Source organism: Mobula hypostoma, chromosome 16, assembly GCF_963921235.1.
Source record: "Mobula hypostoma chromosome 16, sMobHyp1.1, whole genome shotgun sequence".
NCBI lineage: Eukaryota > Metazoa > Chordata > Chondrichthyes > Myliobatiformes > Myliobatidae > Mobula > Mobula hypostoma.
The window spans coordinates 46,850,182-46,868,904 of NC_086112.1; the positions used below are offsets into that span (position 1 = coordinate 46,850,182).

Genomic DNA, 18,723 nt, shown 5'->3' on the forward strand with positions numbered 1-18,723 from the left:
ATATACTGTTACAGCCACAGAGAAAGTGCCCTGTAGGCAGACATAGGTGCAGGAGCTATGATGTTGTAGATAACGTCCAGACATTTAGCTGAACCACATGGAGTTATTGCATCAATGTCAATTCAGCAATTAACTGTACTTGCATTCTTACTTGGCTTCACAGTTTACTGAAATGATTAGAATATATCCCTTGCTTTCGTTGGCTCAGGTAAGGAGAACAAATTAATGAAGGTGCAACATTAGGGAGACTGTAGTGAGAATGTAGCCATTTAACATTAATTCGGAGTTAGGGGAAATATTCAAATTTAAGGAGTTAAAAATATCATAAAATATTTTTGATATTTTATAAATGTTAACATAACGCACCCTTTAAGAAATAAGGCTACTTACTGGAGAATTATGAGCAGACATAGCTGTCATTTACGGGGCTGGCTATTCCACACAATTAGCACATCATACTGCTTCAAGGAAATGAACCAATTGCATCCAAATCATTGCCAGACAGTTCAGAGGTAGTTTACTTTCTGATGTGATTGTACCTTATGTACCTATGGCAGGAGCTTCCTGATTCCTTAATGGAGAAGACTTATCTCAGAGAGTGGCATATTAAGAAAACAAGCATAGAAATCATTCCATCATTCATTACCATGTTCCAGGATCTGATTGTAATGGATTTATCCCGGAATTGTATCAAGGAGCTTCCAGCTGAAATAGGTAAAAAAAACCACTAACATTTTGCTGAGGAACTGGGTTTGAATCTGTTCTTAAATTCAGGTTTATACATACATGGTAAGTTGGGTGCCTGTCACTTTAAATTATATACTTCTGTGAAGTAAACACTGAAGTTAGTCTATTTATTTATGAATTACTCAAATATAATTCACGCAGGTTGTATAACTAGAGATAGAGTCTGCAGATATTAGAACCTAGAGCAATGAACAGGAACCTGGCTGGTTAAATAGCTTTGGGTTGTGCGGAGTGGGGTGCGTTGGGGAAGGTTTGCTGGGAAGGAAATGGCAGCATTTCAGGTTCAAATCCTGCATCAGGATTGAGTGTGGAGAGTGAAGAGAGCCAGTATAATGAGGAGAAGGGGAGTTGTGAGACTGGGGCCTGTCAGTAAATGGTGGACTGAGGAGGGGTGAAGAATGACGGGGCAGAGGGTGCTCGACAAGGGAGGGAAGGGTGAAGCTGGGAATCACAGGTAGGTGGATGAGGAGGTGGAGCCAACAGTAAAACAGCAGATGGAGACAGGTGGGAGAGAGGAGGGAGGAGGTAGAGACAGCTGCCGCCCCATGATAAGAAGGAATGCAAAGGGCTCGCAGTACGGAAGGTGATAATAGGAACCATTAGGGCAGAGGTGAAGAGCAGATGAAACCAGATAGGTTAGAAAGAAGTCCAGTGGATAAAATATGAGGGTAAGAAATGGGTGGAACAGGGGGATATGGGGATGATGGGGAGCCTGAGAGGAAATGGGAAAGGGGACAAAACAGGAAGATCTGGAGGTAGACTGGGAGGAGAGGGGAAGGGGGTAAACACAGGAGGGAATCATTTCCTGACATTGGAAATTTAATGTCTACAGCATTGGGATATAGATTGGAACGTGAGGTGGAATATGTAGTGTCATTCCTCTAGTCTGCATTGGGCCTCACCCTGGTTGTGGGGAAGAAAGGGGAAAGACAGGTGAGTTGGGTTTAGGAACAGGAAGTGGAGTTGAAAAGGCATGCATCTGGGAGTTTGGGGTGGCCACTGGAGACAGAGTACTGCCACTTTTCAGATTGATTGCCTAGTCTATGCATGGTCTGGCTGATGTGGAGGAAACCACAAGGGAAGAACCAAATGCTATAAACAAGGCTGGAGCAGGGGCATGTGAATCCTTGCTTCTCGTAGGAGGGCTGTTTAGGCCCATGGATGGTTGTGAGGGATCTGCCCATCATCCTTCACCCATCCTCAGTGATCCTTATCTCACAACCTTCCCTTCCCTTCCCCTTCTCCCCTTCTGCCTTCCTCCCTCCACATACTCAGTCCTGATGCTGGGTAACTTTGACCCAAAATATGAACTATTCCTTGGACCTGTTGAGTTCCTCCAGCAGATTATTGAATCAGGTGGCTGGGCTTTTCTCACTTGCCAAGAGAAATACATACTCACTTTTTACATTCTATTCTTTTAATGCAGCAAGGGAAGGAGCATAAAGGAGTCTACAAACAGCTTCCTCAGTGGAGATCTATCTATAATGCCATGCTACCACTAAACAGTAAGGAATAGAGGTCACTAATTTTCTCATGAGTCATTGATGTTAGTTCTCTGCTCCTCTAAAGCAGGCAGGTTTATGTCTGCTTTGAATCAATGTAATTTTATAGAGACCATGAACATGTAGGAATATTTCTATTACTCCCATTTTCAACTTGGTTCTTTCTTGCATTAACCTACCGGAGAGGAGTAAAAGTATCTCCCATAACTGGGTGCAAAAACGAAAAAGAGAGAATACTGAGTGTATTCAGCAGGTTAGACAACACTTTGGAAAGAGAATCATGTATCACGTCAATGCTCCTTTCACTGTGACAGCTGTTTTCCAGGTATCGTTTGGCATTGGATATTTCCTGATTATGTTATAATTGGATATATAGGGTAGGCTCTTAACACCGTTCCTGGTACCAGGCTTTTCCAGACTACTTGCAGAGGATGGAAATTTGTGGAGCAAATCTGTTGGACAATAGATTGAATGAACATAGATGATTGATAGTGAAGATTGGAGGGGGTATTTGGAGTGAGGACTATCAGCTTAGCGGATTTGGAGGGAGAAGGATGGGCAAAGAAATGAATGATAATAGAGGGGTTATTAGTTGCTGGGAATATAACTGGAATACCCAAGGAAATGTCTGTAAAGGTTGTCATGGGCAGAGAGAAGACTTCTGAGGTCCCAAAGAGGTAATTAGGTGGCGAGACGTGTTTGGGGAAAGATGCGGGTGCTCTTATGGAAACGATTGACATCAGAGTATGAGGAGCAGATGCTGAAGAGACGATCTTGGAAGGATGTCTGAGGAGATGATTGTGAAGGATCAAAAAGTTATGACAGAAGGTCAAGGGGAATTTTGAGGAGGGGCTTGTGGAGAAATCAAAGAGGGGCATTAAGACATCAACGAAGGGAAGGGGGTGGGTTTGGATGGGACGTTCCTTGTCCTGACAAATTCCCCTTGTGCAGTATTGGTGGTTAGGGAACTCTGATTTTATATTCAATGAATAGCATCGGATCACAATGACATAGCGTTCCCCTTGTATTTCAGGTGATATAACTCAGTGTTACCCAATGGATACAACCTACTATTACATGGCACAGGTCATTGTACTTCCCCTACGTATACTCATGTAACAAACATCTGCCACCATTCATTAACATGATAATTAAAACATTCACTGACAACAATGTCACCCACCCCCCCCCCCCCACAATTCATCTAACCTTCTCACAGTCAAGTGCACAAATGAATGCTGTGTGAATATAAGAATGGCCAGGCTTTATCCATTACTCAATTTTTATATACTAATCAGATATGCAATTTGCTGCTCCCAGTTCCCATTTGGTTACCTGAATTAGAAAATAGTGATTTTGGAAGTTTATTTATTACATTTCATATACATATAATGCCCTGGTTAAGATTTTTACTGCTATGCTGTATGCATTTCATTTTAGCAGTTCTGTAAGAGCAGTCTGTTCTGCTTTTAGATGTTTGGATTTGAGCTAAAGATAAGGGGCTATGTTGTTCAACTTAGGAATGTTGTGTCAGCCAATCAGAATGGTGGAATTGAGAGAAGGTTCTAGAGTACGCTGGGCTGAGAGGTTTTGGAGACAATACTGGCGTGGGTTGAGGTATCTTTAGCGGGAGCTGGGGGAAGACAGGAGGGAAGGTGGCTGAGGATGCTGTCCCTGTTGCACAAGGTGCTCTGTGCAGATGAATGGCTTCAAGGAGGAAGGACCATCACTCCTGTGGGAGACCCATTTGGTCAAGGTAGATTTCGAGTGACAGTTGGAAGGTGGTGTGTGCTTTCACATAGACCATGAGTCCAGTGCATGGGTTAAAGACAGCTTCAAGATGAGCTCCAACTTATGTGCACACTTGGACAGGATTAACTGTAATGGGTCCATTTTAATTTTTTCCCTTTCTTTTTCCTATTAACTGTTTAGTAAAGTTGACATTTGTAATTATACGTTCTTTATAATTGTATGCAGTGTACGATGTGTTATTTCTTTCCGGTAGCTAATTACATGAGGGCAGTATTTACACATTATTTGCACAGATCGGGGTTCAGGTGGTTGAAATATCCCAACTTCCCAGTTTTGGAGGGACGCAAGTCATACTAACCCTAGGCAGGAACTGGATACTGATTGTGGATGATCAGCCATGATCACAGCGAATGGCGGTGCTGGCTCGAAGGGTCAAATGGCCCACTCCTGCACCTATTGTCTATAGACGTACAGAGTTTGAGAAAGGTGGTTTTCTCACCGCTGAGTCCAGTGGCTGTTAGTGAGGCATCTTTAGAGATGCCTGGTAAAAAGGAGTTTCATACAGTACATGTAAAAGAAAGCAATGAGATTCAGGAGGAATAGTCCTTGTGTAGGATTTAAGGATTTTCCAGTATACTGGCTTTCCATCAAGAAGAAAAATTTCATGGCTAGAATTTCTCCAATATACATTTCTGCATGGTGAAGAGGCACTACTGATCAATATGGTACAAAGCCCTGAGTGTGTGATATCCCATGTGCACAACACTCAGAGTGTTGTGTGTGCTAGAACAGATTTTGCATGAGTAACTATTCATAAAGGAACTTTGTCCATGATCTCCCACCGTTGCATATGTGCAAGTCCATGTGTGCCATGAACAGCCTGCTACTGGAATAAGACATATGGATTCCATTTGTGCTTGAGTTGGCTCCAAATAGCCCAAGGTTCAAGGTTCAAGGTACATTTATTGTCAAAGTATGTATGCAGTATACAACTCAGAGATTTGTCTTCTGTGGTAGCCATTCAAAGAAAAACATTAAAAACCCCCACGCGCAAAAAATATCACGAAGAAGGTCAAATCCCCAACATGCAAAAAACTACAAACAAGTCACACAAACAGAAACAAGAAAGATCGTGTGGAAACATAGAGTATAAGACACAAAATGAAAGAGTCCAAGAAAGCCACAGGCCAATTCATAAATCGCAGACCCAGAACTTCGGTAGCATCCTCCAACATTACGGGAGAGAGAGAGAGAGAGAGAGAGAGACCACCCAGACGCGGGGGCCTTCCCCCAAGAGCAGGGAGCGAGCAACCGTCGCACGCTGGCACCCTCCTCCAGCAGCAGAAAGAGAGAGAGGCTGGCAGATGGCACTGAACACTCACTCACCTTGATGTCTCAACCTTCCTCGATGCTTTAATCGGTGAGATTGGTGAAAAGTGGAGCTGATCATAGGCTCGAGCCTCGTTTCTAAGCTTCCAGGCCTCGTGGCTGTTCACCCCCTGGAATCTGCTCCGAGACAGCAAAGCCCCAGATAGCGCAATCGATCTTCAAGTTGTAGATCACAGGCTCTAACAGTCCCAGAAACACATTTAAAATAGATAGAAGGCGTAGAAGAAGTGAGATAAGCACTTTAGTGGACTATCTGGAAATACTGGAACATTGGAGCAAGTCAGTCCTCGGCAGCAATCCCAACATGCACTCAGTGGCCACTTTATTAGGTACACCAGGAAGGGGAAGAAATACGATCTAAGTGACTTTGATAGGGAATGACTGTTGGTGACAGATGGGCTGGTTTGAGTATCTCAGAAATTGTTCATCTCCTGGGATTTTCAACTGTCTCCAGAGTTTGCAGAGAATGGTGCAAAAAAACAAAAAAAAAATGCAGTGAGCAGCTGTTCAGTGGGTGGAAATGCCTTGTTAATGAGAGAGATCAGAGGAGAATGGCCAAGCTGAGAGGAACTCAAGTAGCCACGTGTTACAACAGTGGCGTGCAGAAGAGCATTTCTGAATGCACAATACATCGAACCTTGAAATAGATGGGCTCCATAGCAGAAGACCACACAGGGTTCTTCAGCTGTACCTAATAAAGTGGCCACTGAGTGGCAGCTGCACATTGAGTTCAGCAGGTTTGCAGTTCTCTGGGGTGCCAATCTTTGATGGATGGTAGGAGAATCATACAGAATGTTCATTTTTCATCTGTTATTCTGTATGGTGAACATTAATGGGACAGTCCCACATGGGGACCTGAAGCCTAATTAAACTCTGGTGAAGAGCAAAGATCTAAATACTTATCCTATTCTACCAGGGGACAGTGAAAAACAAAGAGAAGCAAAAGTTCCTCTTCCTTAATCTTAAGGAACTAATTGTCGCACCACACTCGTATGACCACTTTCCCACGGACCAAGGCTTTTATCCACACGCACAAAACGCTGGATGAACTCAGCAGGTCAGGCAGCATCCACGGAAATGAACAAACAGCCAATGTTTCAGGCCAAACCCCTACTTCAGGACTGGAAAGGAAAGGGGAAGACACCAGAATAAAAAGGTGGAGGAAGGGGAATAAAGATAGCAAGAAGGTGATAGGTGAAGCCAGGTGGGTGGGAAAGGTCAAGGGCTGGAGAAGAAGGAATCTGATAGGAGAGGAGAATGGACCATAGGAGAAAGAGAAGGAGGAGGGGCATCAGGGGGAGGTGATAGGCAGGCAGAGAAGAGGTAAGAGGACAGAGTGGGGAATAGATGAAGAGTGAAGCGGGAGGGAATTTTTTTTTTAACCAGGAAGAGAGATCAATGCATACCACCGGTTGGGGCTATCCAGACAGAATATAAGGTATTGCTCCTCCACCCTGAGGGTGGCACAAGAGGAGGCTATGGGCCGATATGTTGGAACGGGAATCAGAATTAAAATAATGGGCCGCCAGGAAGTTCCGCTTGTGAGGATGGAGCAGAGGTTCTCAACGAAGCGGTCCCCCAATCTACCACGGGTCTCACCAATGTGAAGGGGGCCACATCGGGAGCACTGATAACTAACTGCTTTAGATTACATTCCAAACCACCCAGTTAAGATATATTTATCTTACATTTAAAATCAAGTTTTGTATAGTCAGAGATTAATTAAAATACTTGTGCTGGTTGAATTATAGGGGACAGCATATTGACAGAAAATAAATGTGCAATTACTATTTAGTTCAGATCTTTACTGTGTCCCTTTGATTTTTGTTTTAGAGCTTTCTCTCCAACATGAGCTAATAACAGAATCAATAATTCCCTTTCCCTCAGGCTAAATCTGCCAGCAGTAGATAAATGCAATGTTGCAATACAATGAGGCTATCTATCTCACATTTAATCATTTATGTTTCATTAATATCAGTTAATTAAATACATCATTAATCTAGCAAATCTCCACTATATTGGAATGAAATGCACAGTTGATATATCATCTGAAGTTGAGTATTCCTTTCCTTTTAATAATTTATTTCCCTTTTGCTTTAATTATTGTGTAGATTTTTGATACTTATTTTCTGTAGTCAAGGCATGGCATACTCACTTCTTTAAACCATTGAATTGCTATGATATTTAATTTTACTTACTTGTATATTCTGTACTTGAGTGACCACAAGACATATTTTCCAATCACGAGGTGTATGTAGTGACGCAAATTTATTCATATCTCTTTGTGGCCGAAACACTAACTTATTTAATGAAGATTATTTTTGAACTGACCTTTTAGATACCTGGAATTGTGAAAAGCATTGCACAATTCAAGTATTTTGGGAGCTTTTAGAACAGTTGTTCAATGTGTCACTCAGTTCTAATTATTTAATCTTTGCTTCATCGTGTGTTTATTGACGTCTCTGTTGTAATTCTTATAAGATCAAAGCCAATCTAATATTTTCCACTCTCCCTTCATTCACTCATCAAGCAACACAAGTCAAGTGTGAACACAGCAAGTGCTTCATGTGCAAAGATGCAAGCCACTCTTATTTTGACCACAAAATAAATTTTCCTCTAATTGCAATGTTTTTCATATAAACAAAGTAACGCAAAAATTACTTTCAACCCATGATAGAAATAAAATATTTGATTGTTTATAAAGAATAATAAATTACCATTTTAATGAAGTGTGTAGAAGTGCCTTCAGTCAATATTTATCCCTCACATAAAATCACTGCATAAAACTTTGTGTGGTACTGTGCTGACAGTGAGCTGGGAAGACTGTAGAGAACCTTTAGTTCACTGCAGTGTGCACGGCAGCATGTTCTGGACTCTGAACACTGCAGCACAGAAATCAGGAATATGTTGAGTATACGCAGAACCGACTTTTTGCCCTGTCTCTGGATTCACCACAATCTGAGGGGCCTGAGACACTTCATATCTGTTGCCTCTGCTTTACAGCAGTCATAGCTGGTTCCTCACTGACCTTCCGTTAGAAGGTAAGCTTTTAACATTATTTTTCTTTATTTCATTTTATGCTTATGTTATTAATTAGCTAACAGCAATTTTACATTCCGACATGTCCATCCGTGGCCTCCTCTACTGTCACGATGAGGCCACACTCAGGTGGGAAGAGCAACATGTTATATTCCATCTGGGTAGCTTCCAACCTGATGGCATGAACATCAATTTCTAGAACTTCTGGTAATGGCTCATCCCCCTCCTTCTCTATTCCCCATCCCTTTTTCCCTCTCTCAGCTTATCTCCTTGCCCGCCCATTGCCTCCAGTTGGTTCTCCTCCCCCTTTTTCTTTCTTCCATGGTCTTCTGTCTTCTCCTATCAGACTCCTCCCTCTCCAGCCCTGTATCTCTTTCACCAGTCAACTTCCCAGCTCTTTACCTCAGTCCTCCCCCTCCCAGTTTCACCTATCACCTTGTGTTTCTTTCTCCCCTCCCCGACCAGCTAACTCTGACTCCTCGTCTTTTTTTCTCCCATCCTGCTGAAGGGTCACAGCCTGAAACGTCGACTGTTTACTCTTTTCCATGGATGCTGCCTAGCCTGCTGAGTTCCTCCAGCATTTTTGTGTGTGTCACATACTTTTAAATTTAGATGTAATACATTTGTACATTGTTTTCCAATCTTTTAAGATACTTTTTCAACTTTTCCCAATTGTCTGGTCTTGACTAACATTTACCCTGACAGGGTCCTCTGATGGCACAGGGTTCCATTCCACCATCTGCCAAATGGTCACTGTTTGCTTGCCCAGTGCTCCACACGGAAGAGAATTAGCAGTGCTACCAGGAGCCATGCTGGTGGCTGCAAACACTGAGTTCAGACATGAAGCTGATGTAGGTAGTGACTGCGAGGCGTGGCCCATCAGTGCCCAGCTCACTTTCCTGCCTTGGTCATTGTACTTCATGGGACTTTTCAGAGCCAACTTTGGCTCATACATTCCTGGAATAGTAACTACACTTCATGCAGTACTTTCTCGGATGTAAATCTCTTTAAAATGTCTGAGAATGTTGCGTATCTACCTGAAAGCACGTGGGCATCTCTGAAAGACAGCACCTTAGCATTGCACTGAAATATCAGACTAGAGCTGTGTGCTTCAGTCCTTGGTGTGTCTAAGCCCTCAACCTTTCAACTCAAGGGTGATCATGCTGGTACTCAGTTTGTCACTGACACCAAAGTGTCACATGATGCATGCCTTCTGGTAGGAATGTTGGAATGAAGGGAAGGAATTTGGAAAAGAGAAAAAATACTAAGAGTAAATAAAATTTTGCTGTCTGGTTCTTAGCAGACTTCCCAGTGCAGTACTTTTTTACATTTACACAGATTTAAGGTGCTGAAAGCCAAAATGTCTGGTGTTTTGACAGGCAAGATGACCAAACTGAAAGAGCTAAATGTTAGTTTCAACAAGCTTACGTCCATTCCACCAGAGCTTGGGAACTGTGAGAACCTGGAGAAACTGAATTTAGCAAGTAACCTGAAGCTGGAAGAGCTCCCATTTGAGGTAATACTTTTACATTATGCCTATACATTAACGATCGGTGTGACTCTTAATCATGTCACTGGTATTGTTGAATTCATGCCTGTTGTTTGTTTGCATCTACAGAAGCATTGATTTGTTCAATTGCTCATTTAAAGTGTATCATTGTGGAACTATTCAACTTGGTCAGCATGGTTGAATTGGGCCTGTTTCTGTGCTGTGTAACTTCACAACTTTAGTATTTGTTACTCTGATTTCCAGTGAAACATAAAAACAGGAACTCAAAGATTTAATTAATTGATCTATGCCACATTTATTACCTTCAAAGATGTGTAATTCTCCAAAAATTGGTAAATGGTTCATTATTGTCATAGTACTGAGACACAGAGAAAAATATTATTTCGCATGCCATCCATACAGGCAATTTCAGAGCACAAGTTCATTGAGGTAGTACAAAGGGAAAAGCAATAACAGAATGCAGAATATAGTGCTACAGTTCTTAAAGAGTGAATCGCCGATAGACAATAAGGAGCAAGGCTTTGACAAGGTGAATTGTAAGGTCGAGAATTCAACTTTATCGAACAAGCGGTCTGTCCAAGGGTCTTATAACAGCAGGATAGAGGCCTGTGTGTGTGTGTTTTCAATCGTTTGTATCATCTGCCCAATGGAAGATGGGGTGGTGTGGCAAGGAGATGTTGTCTGGGGTGAGAGACATCTTTGATTATGTTGCCTGCTTTCCAAAGGCAAAGGAAATGCAGACAGAGTCCATGGGGGGGCGGGGAGGTTCGTTTTTGTGATGCAGTCCACAATTCTCTGCAACTCTGTGATCGAATGTGGAAGTTCAATGTCTAAATAAGCACAACAAAATTCAAAAAGAATTAAAATAACTCAAAGCTTTTTAAAACATTTCTAACATTGTTCCAAGTTATTTCCCATTTCCTACCTTTGTATCCTTTCCAAAATTATTTGACATTTGGCCTCTTCCAATTTGCCAACAACACCTTTTTTGAACCTTTCTGATCAGGTCTTCGCTCTGTTCAAAAACTACATTTCCAGTGCAACATAATTAAATCCACAAAATCTTGCTTTTACCCATGTTATTTCTTTTCTTTTATTCTCAAGCATGTATAATTCTCCAATAATCTTAGTGCAGTGGTTTTTTTAACCATGATTATGATCTGTGTTGAGAAGTCTTACTGGTTTCATTTTGTGGACACAGCTCACTCTGGCCGGCTCAATAGATGTGCATTGAAGGGCTCTTGCCAACTACTAACAGCTGAACCTGTCAATACCTGGCAGGATTGAGTGTGTTGGCAAGAGATTTGAGCTCCTTGGAGGTTATTTTTGTAGGATGGCTTTGTTGTGGTATTGAGTGTGTGCGGGTAAGGCGGAAGGAGCTACAGGGTCTGCTCTTAGTTTCATCTGGCATGGAACTTGGAACTGCGACCTGGGGGCATTGGTGGCCTTGCAACTCTCAGACTGGGAGAGGGACTTGTCCAGTGCCTGGGAGGTCGGTGGATGGGATAGGGCTATCTACCAACCTACCAGGCATTACAGGTCCAAATCCTGCATCAGGACTCATCAGTACATCCTGATGCAGGGTTTCAGCCCAAAATGTCAACAACTCCTTTCCTCCCTCAGATACTGATTTACCTATTGAGTTCTTCCAGCAGAGTTTTTGTTTCCCTATGGTTAAAAAGAATCTGCCATCAGATTTCTGAATGGACTTTGAACCCATTAATGCTACCTCGCTACTCTTTTTCTCTTCCTGAACTACTTAAATGATTTAACTCTTTGAATATATACATGCTTCTTATGGTAATTTACATTTTTTAAACAGGTGTAATTCTCCAAAAGTCCTAGAACAGTACTTCTTTAACCATGATTATGATCTGTGTTGAGAAGTCTTACTGGTTTCATCTGCGGACACAGCTCACTCTGCCCTGCTCAATAGATGTGCGTTGAAGGGCTCTTGCCAACTACTAACAGCTGAACCTGTCAGTACCTGGCAGGATTGAGTGTGTCGGCAAGAGCTCTTTGTAGGTTATTTTTGTCGGATAGTTTTGTTGTGGTATTGAGTGTGTGTTGGTGGGACGGAAAGGACTAGAGTTAGTTTCAACTGGCAAGGAATTTGAAACTGGGACCTGGGGACCTCATTGGCCTTGTACTCTCTCAGACAGGGAGGGAGTAGTTGTCCAGTGCCTGGCGGGCTGGTGGATGATACCGGCTGGATGTTGGTGAGTCAGTTATAGGGGTGGGAAGAGACGAGGGAGGGCAGTGGAGAGAGAAAGGAAAGGAGAATTCTAGAGAAAAGGGTGTTGTTAAATTTGGTCCAGAGTGAGTCTGCCTGCAGGAACACACACACCACTATCCTGAGAGCCGGGTTTTCTTGGTTTCAAGTTTGTTTTATCCCGCATTTTCATTTTCACAGCGCAGCATTGACCAGTTTTCTTCCTCCCAAGCCATTAAATACCTGCAAGGACTCATTCAGATGGAATTCTCACTTAGTAAACTGAATCCTCAGTGACATTATCTTCAATAGTTGAAGTGCTGAAGCAGCTGAATGCCCAACAATTGATTATATTAGTGCAAATAATGGTAACTAAGCTGTTGAAACTCTGCAAGGCTGAACACAAGGATAATAGGGTACCAGAACAGGATTGGGAAACCAGGTCATACGTTAACAGAATGGAGACACAAGAAACTGCATATGTTGAGATCTGAAGCAACAAACAGTTTGATGGACGAACTCAGCAGTCAAGCAGTATCTGCAGAAAAAGGGAATTGTTGGCTTTACTGGTCAAAATCCTGCATCAGGACTCGTCAGGGTTTCAGTCCAAAATGTCAATGATAATTCCTTTCCTCCCTCAGATACTGATTTACCCACTGAGTCCTTCCAGCAGATTTTTTGTTTCTCTGTTGTCAAACAGAGTCTGGCATCAGATTTCCGAATGGACATTGAACCCATGAACAATACCTCACTACTTTCATTTTTCTTTTCGCACTACTTGATTAACGTGTTAGATATATATATGTGTGTGTGTGTGTGTGTGTGTGTGTATATATGTGTGTGTGTGTGTGTATATATATATATATATATATATGTATGTATGTGTGTGTTTGTGTGTACATATATATATGTGTGTGTGTGTATATATATATATATATATATACACTAATTGTAATTTACAGCTTTTATTATTAAGGATTGCAATGTAGAGTACTGCATAACTACAAATTTCATGACATGTGCCAGTGATGTTAAATCTGATTCTGATTCTGAAACAGAAAGCAGGTCTTGACAAGAGATGAGCTGTTTTGCTGATGCCCTGATATCAAGAGGATTACGAATCCTTGCACTATATTAATACAGATCATAGGTGTCCATTAAGTATTTTATAAAGGTTCTTCTGTAATATCCAAATGGTAATGGTTCCCTGCAGGGGGCAGTTACATACATTTTCCAAAACCAACATTATATTTGAAAGCAACACACAAAATGCTGGAGGAACTCGGTAGGTCAGGCAGCATCTACGGAAATATTGTTCTGGAAATGTTGCTCTGGAATTCCAGCATCTGTGGAATCTCTTTTGTTTATTACATTCTAAACATGCCTGTCATTTTGGAAAATGTTCTCACCGTTGCAATACATTAATATTGTTTCTGACACTTGTTACCATTATACAAAAAGCAGAAAGAGACACAGAACAGTGTCAGAGTATACATGGGAAGCAACGGAGAAAAAATGGGTATGAGGTACTGTATATGCTTCTGACATCTGTGCCCACAGTACTCAGTGGTAATCACTCCCTTAAATGCAGTGGTGGCAGCGAATCAAAGGGACATCAAAAAAGCCCTGATAGTCTTTCATTGCTTTTCAGACAAATAACTATCCAATGAGTTTTTGAAGGGGCTACTGGCACATTTGCAGAACATTAGAAGAATCCAATGGGTCAAGTTGCATGCATGGAGGCAAAAAAATGTAAGGTGATGCTTTGGATCGAGACACTACAGATTCGAGGGGGTACATAGATGATTTTCAGCATATAACAATGTCTCAACTTAATGCAGTAGATCAGATCAGAAGAGGGGCAAGCACTACCTCACCTGAAACTGCTGATTAGATCCCTGGTTGGGGGTGAGGGGGGAGGTAAGGGGACAGGAACTTCCTTTGGTTGCGAGGGTAAATGCCAGGGAAGGGGAGGGGAGGGCTGGGTGAGGTGGATGAGCAGGCCAGGTGGTCCCAAGGAGACCACTCCTGGTAGCAAGCAGGTAGGTGGGTGAGAGGGAGAGGGGGTTCTGGAGAGAGAAGGGGGAGATGTGACAGGTGGTGGCTGGCACTGGAGTAGATAGAAAGGCCAGGAAGACATTGCGTTGGATGGGGAGGCAGGTGGGGCGAAAGGTGAGGACTAAGGTCAAAATTAGAATCTCAGAATCAGGTTTAATATCATTGGCATATGTTATGAAATGTGTTGTCAGGAAAAAGAACAATCTATTGCTGTTCTTTCTGGGGTGACGGGGAGGGGGTTGTCAGAGCTGACACACAGGAAGTGGGGCTAACGCATGGGAGGGCTCCATCAGCTCAGGTAGATAGGAAGCCACACCTCTGGAAAGGAAGACATCTCAGAAGGCCTGGAGCAGAAAGCCTTGGGTTGACAGCAGATGTGGCAGGGACAAAGAAAAGAGGTGGTATCTTTACAGGAGGTCGGCTGGGAGAAGGTAGCTGTTCAATTCAATATGTTTATAGATTTTAGTGGCTAGTCCACCGTCTGAGTTGGAGATGAAGGTATCCAGAAATTACCAAGGCAATCGTGAGACAGGGTGGAAGCTGGTGACGAAAGTGATGAACTTGATGAGCTCTGCATGAGTCCTGGAGGCTACACCGATACAGGTTTCAATGTAGCAGGGAATGAGTTGGCAGGGTTGTAGGCCTGGGGGGTGGAGTGTGCCGGAATTGGTTTGGAACAAGAGCCGTTCACATAGCCAACAGAAGGACTGTAGCTGGGGCCCATGTGAATGCCCATGGGTACACAGTATGCTTCTATGTAGAAAGTGGGAAGAGTCAAAAGGGAAGGTAAGGGCAAGTTCGGCCCAGCAGATGAGAGTGTTACTGTGCAAGTGCTGGGCAGAAACCGAGCCAGGTTACCTCACTGATCAAACACATAGAAAAGTGAATTTCAACACAGCCTGGCTTCATTTCCAAAAATATTTGCAGGCAACCAAAACATCTGCATCATACCCACACCATCCCTTGTCTCAAGACGAAAGTTGCACTTTTCACTACAACGGGACTCGGATCAACTCTGTACCAAGGCAAAAAAAAAAACAAAATGCAGTTCTGCAGTCTCCAGCCTTTCTCCACCTCCTTCACAGACTCATGTTGATTTATTCACCTCTGAGCTTTATTTTGTAGGTTGTCGTGGTGACAACATTGTTCTCCTTGACTAGGTGTGCCACTGGGATTTGTGCCTGAGTCGAGTGTCCTGCGTTTGACCGACACGTAGAGCTTCTAGCGTCTTTCACTCCTTCACAACTAAGGTGTGTCCACCCTGCAGAGTTTAAGGTGAAACAGAGGAGGGTGCGTCTGATGAGACAGAGTACGTTAGCACATGAACAGGTTGCGTTCTTGATAAAGGTAATCTGTTTTCAGAGGGACATCTCATAATTAGTCTTGGCTGTCGAACCCTAGCATCCAGTCTTTACAGGTCATGTTTTAAATGAAAATGCTGAGCATAGATCGGACATAAATCAGTGCAGACTGCATCCAAAAATATGCATCTGGATACCATGGAGGAGGCAAGTGACAGCAGTGTTGGGTGGATTTACAGAGCTACGGGCTATCATGGTGCATTTGATGTTCACATGTTTGCAAAAGACCTTAAAGGTTTTCACAATGCTCCAACTGGACTGTTCATCCCTGGTTTCCATGTGCTCAATAATAAAATCGAAAGAGCCATTACTCACAGCTCATTGAGGGTGGGGGCAGTAGCGGGGGGACTTCAGTTGCATGAATCTTGAGACAAAAAGAAAATGGTGGATATACACTGCCTGTGGTGAGGGAAACAAATCAGCATTTCAGGTCAGCGACGAGCTTCCGATGTTAATGCGTATTTCTCTCTATTATGGGGCAGTAAGAGAAGAGCATGCCTTAACACATTGGTTTGCTATATCGCCAGACACCTACACACCCCCCACCTCCCAATTTCCCAGTTCCACGCAGTGCCCTACTGCTACCATGATTCCAGATGTGACCAGTCCTGAGGACTGTGGGGTGGTGCATCTTGGGAGATCAGATAGAGGGGTAGGGTATTTACACTAAAAGGTCGGGTGCTAAGAAACATTGATGAACCAAAGAACCTTGGTTGAATCCCAAGTCCATAGTTCTCCAAAAGTGGCAACACTGCGAGATATGGTGCTAAAGCAGTCATGCTTTATTTTATTTAGTGATGCCATGCTGCCCCCATCAACCCCTAATAGACGTGATTAACCCTAACCTAATCATGGGACAAGTTACAATGACCAATTCACCTACCCGGTATGTCTTTGGACTGGAGGAGAAAACCGCAGGACTGTCGGAGGAAATCCACACATTCCACGAGAGGATGTACAGAAGACTCCTTACAGAACGGCGCCAGAACTGAACTCCAAACTCCAGAATGCCCCAGGCTGTAATAGCGTTGTGCTAACCTCTACACTACCGTGATCCTTTTAATGTAACATCTAGAAAGCAGAAAAAGAATGACGATATGCTGTTGTGAATTGGCCGAACCAGAAATAATGCAACTTTGTGCACATTTTTGAATGCCTTGCTGCCCCCTCAGAAAATACGATCCTAGCAGTTCTTTAATGGCATTAAACTATCCCCACTGATATCAGGATTTCAGCATTTGTTTCAGTAGAATTACAATAGGTTCATGTAGAATTATAGCGATCTATTTAAGTCAGACTCAATACAAATTTAAGAGCATGCCCTATAATACACACATCAATAAAAGGAGACAAGGAATAATAAGTTATTTTATGTAAAAGAATTCCCATAACCCACACACCTAAATTGAAAAAGGAAGCAAGGCACCCTCACTACCTAACTGTAATGTCAGCTACTGATAAAGCATTTGTTTTTGTTTACTTTGTATTTTGAATCCTAAGTCAAAGTCATATACAGGAGCACATATATGCACAGGTATAATGAAAAACTTATTTACCAAAGCATCATGGCACATAGCATTAGGTGTGTAACATTGACAAGAAAATCCCAAATTAAACATACTGTGAATTAGACACACATTTTTACAAGAAAGCACACAATTAGAACAAAAAAAATCCCTTTGTAATCCAAAGTGATCCAGTGGTTACCATGTTGGTGTTCTACACGTAGGTAGTGATTAGAGTTGTGAAGCTTTGTTCAAGAATGGGATGATTGAAGGGAAGTAGCTGTTCTTGGACCTGGTTGGTGTGGGACTTTAGGCACAATGTGTTTTAGGGATTTAACCATAAAGCGATTTTAATACAAAATCAATAACTTTGTAAAGAAGCATGGGAATAAAAACCAAAGTAGAGAATACCAAAACACTGACTCAATTTAAGTCAACCTTCAAGCGTTGAATGTACAGATTCCATTAGATTTTGCTGGGTATGATTAGAGTTGTATCATTGCACTGAATTGTTTATTATTAAAATAAAATTTAAGCCAAGATTTTCCTTACAAACACAGCCCACCAGAGTGGTGCAAATAACTTCTTTAGATTCTGGTGAGTTCTGATTACGTCAAGAATTTAAAAAAAGGAATGAAATTATAATGCATCCTGCCCAAAAATACATTTACCCAGGTGTTGTAGATTGCCCCCATCAAATAGGAAGAAATTTTCTTCCTAGCCACCAAAATATTCTGCTTGTTAAAAACATAAGAACATAAGAAATAGGAGCAGGAATAGGTAGACCATCTGGCCCACACTCTGTTATTCAATAAGATCATGGCTGATCTGGCCATGGATTGAGCTACATCTACCTGCCCTTTCCCCATAACTCTTAGTTCCCTATCTATGCAAAAGTCTATCTACCTGAGTCTTAAATATATTTAATGTATTCCCCACTGCGTCCCTGTCCTGGTCTAGGAATACCAATACCCTTGAATGGAATAGCCCACAAAAAGTAATGGATACAGTCCAGGTAAAGCCCTCCATATCACTGAGTGTCCATCTACACGGAGTGGATACAGTCGCAGGAAAGCAGCATCCATCATTGAGGGCTCCCTCCATCCAGGCCATTCTGTCTTCTCACTGCTGCTATCAGGACCCCCCACCACCAGATCCAGAAGCAGTTATTACCCCTCAACCATCAGGCTCTTGAATCAGAGGAAATAACTTTACTCACCCCAACATTGAACTGATTCCATACCCTATGGACAACCTATGGACTCATTTTTAAGGACTCTACAACTCATGTTCTCAATATTTATCCCTTATTTATTATGATTATTACTATTTTTCTCTTCTTTATATTTGCACAGTTTATTGCCTTTGCATATTGGTGCTTGTCTATATTTATTAAGTGTGTTTATATCAATTCTATTATTTTCTTTATATTTACTGTGAACCCATAAGAGAATGAATCTCAGGGTAGTATATGGTGACATATATGTGCTTGATACTAAATTTACTTTAAACTTTGAGAATTCCATACATTCACTACTCTCTGGGAAAAGTAGTTGCTCCTCAACTCCATCATAAATCTATTCCCCAAAATCTTGAGGTTACCCTCCCCCCAGTTCTATTCTCACCCTCCATTTGGAAACAACTGTTC

The 18,723-nt window shown here is 42.2% G+C and overlaps 1 protein-coding gene across 3 annotated transcripts in view; it reads left to right on the forward strand.

The window, feature by feature from the left end:
• Positions 1-18,723, forward strand: part of lrrc2 (leucine rich repeat containing 2) — a 59,137-nt gene that overhangs the window by 18,847 nt on the left and 21,567 nt on the right. For all 3 annotated transcript variants that reach the window (XR_010020656.1, XM_063069190.1, XM_063069191.1), the window contains 2 exons: positions 558-714; positions 9,809-9,945. Coding sequence is in view for 2 of the 3 variants with exons in the window: in XM_063069190.1 (XP_062925260.1) it covers positions 558-714; positions 9,809-9,945 (294 nt within the window). In the remaining variant the exon portion in view is untranslated. The remainder of the gene's footprint in view (positions 1-557; positions 715-9,808; positions 9,946-18,723) is intronic.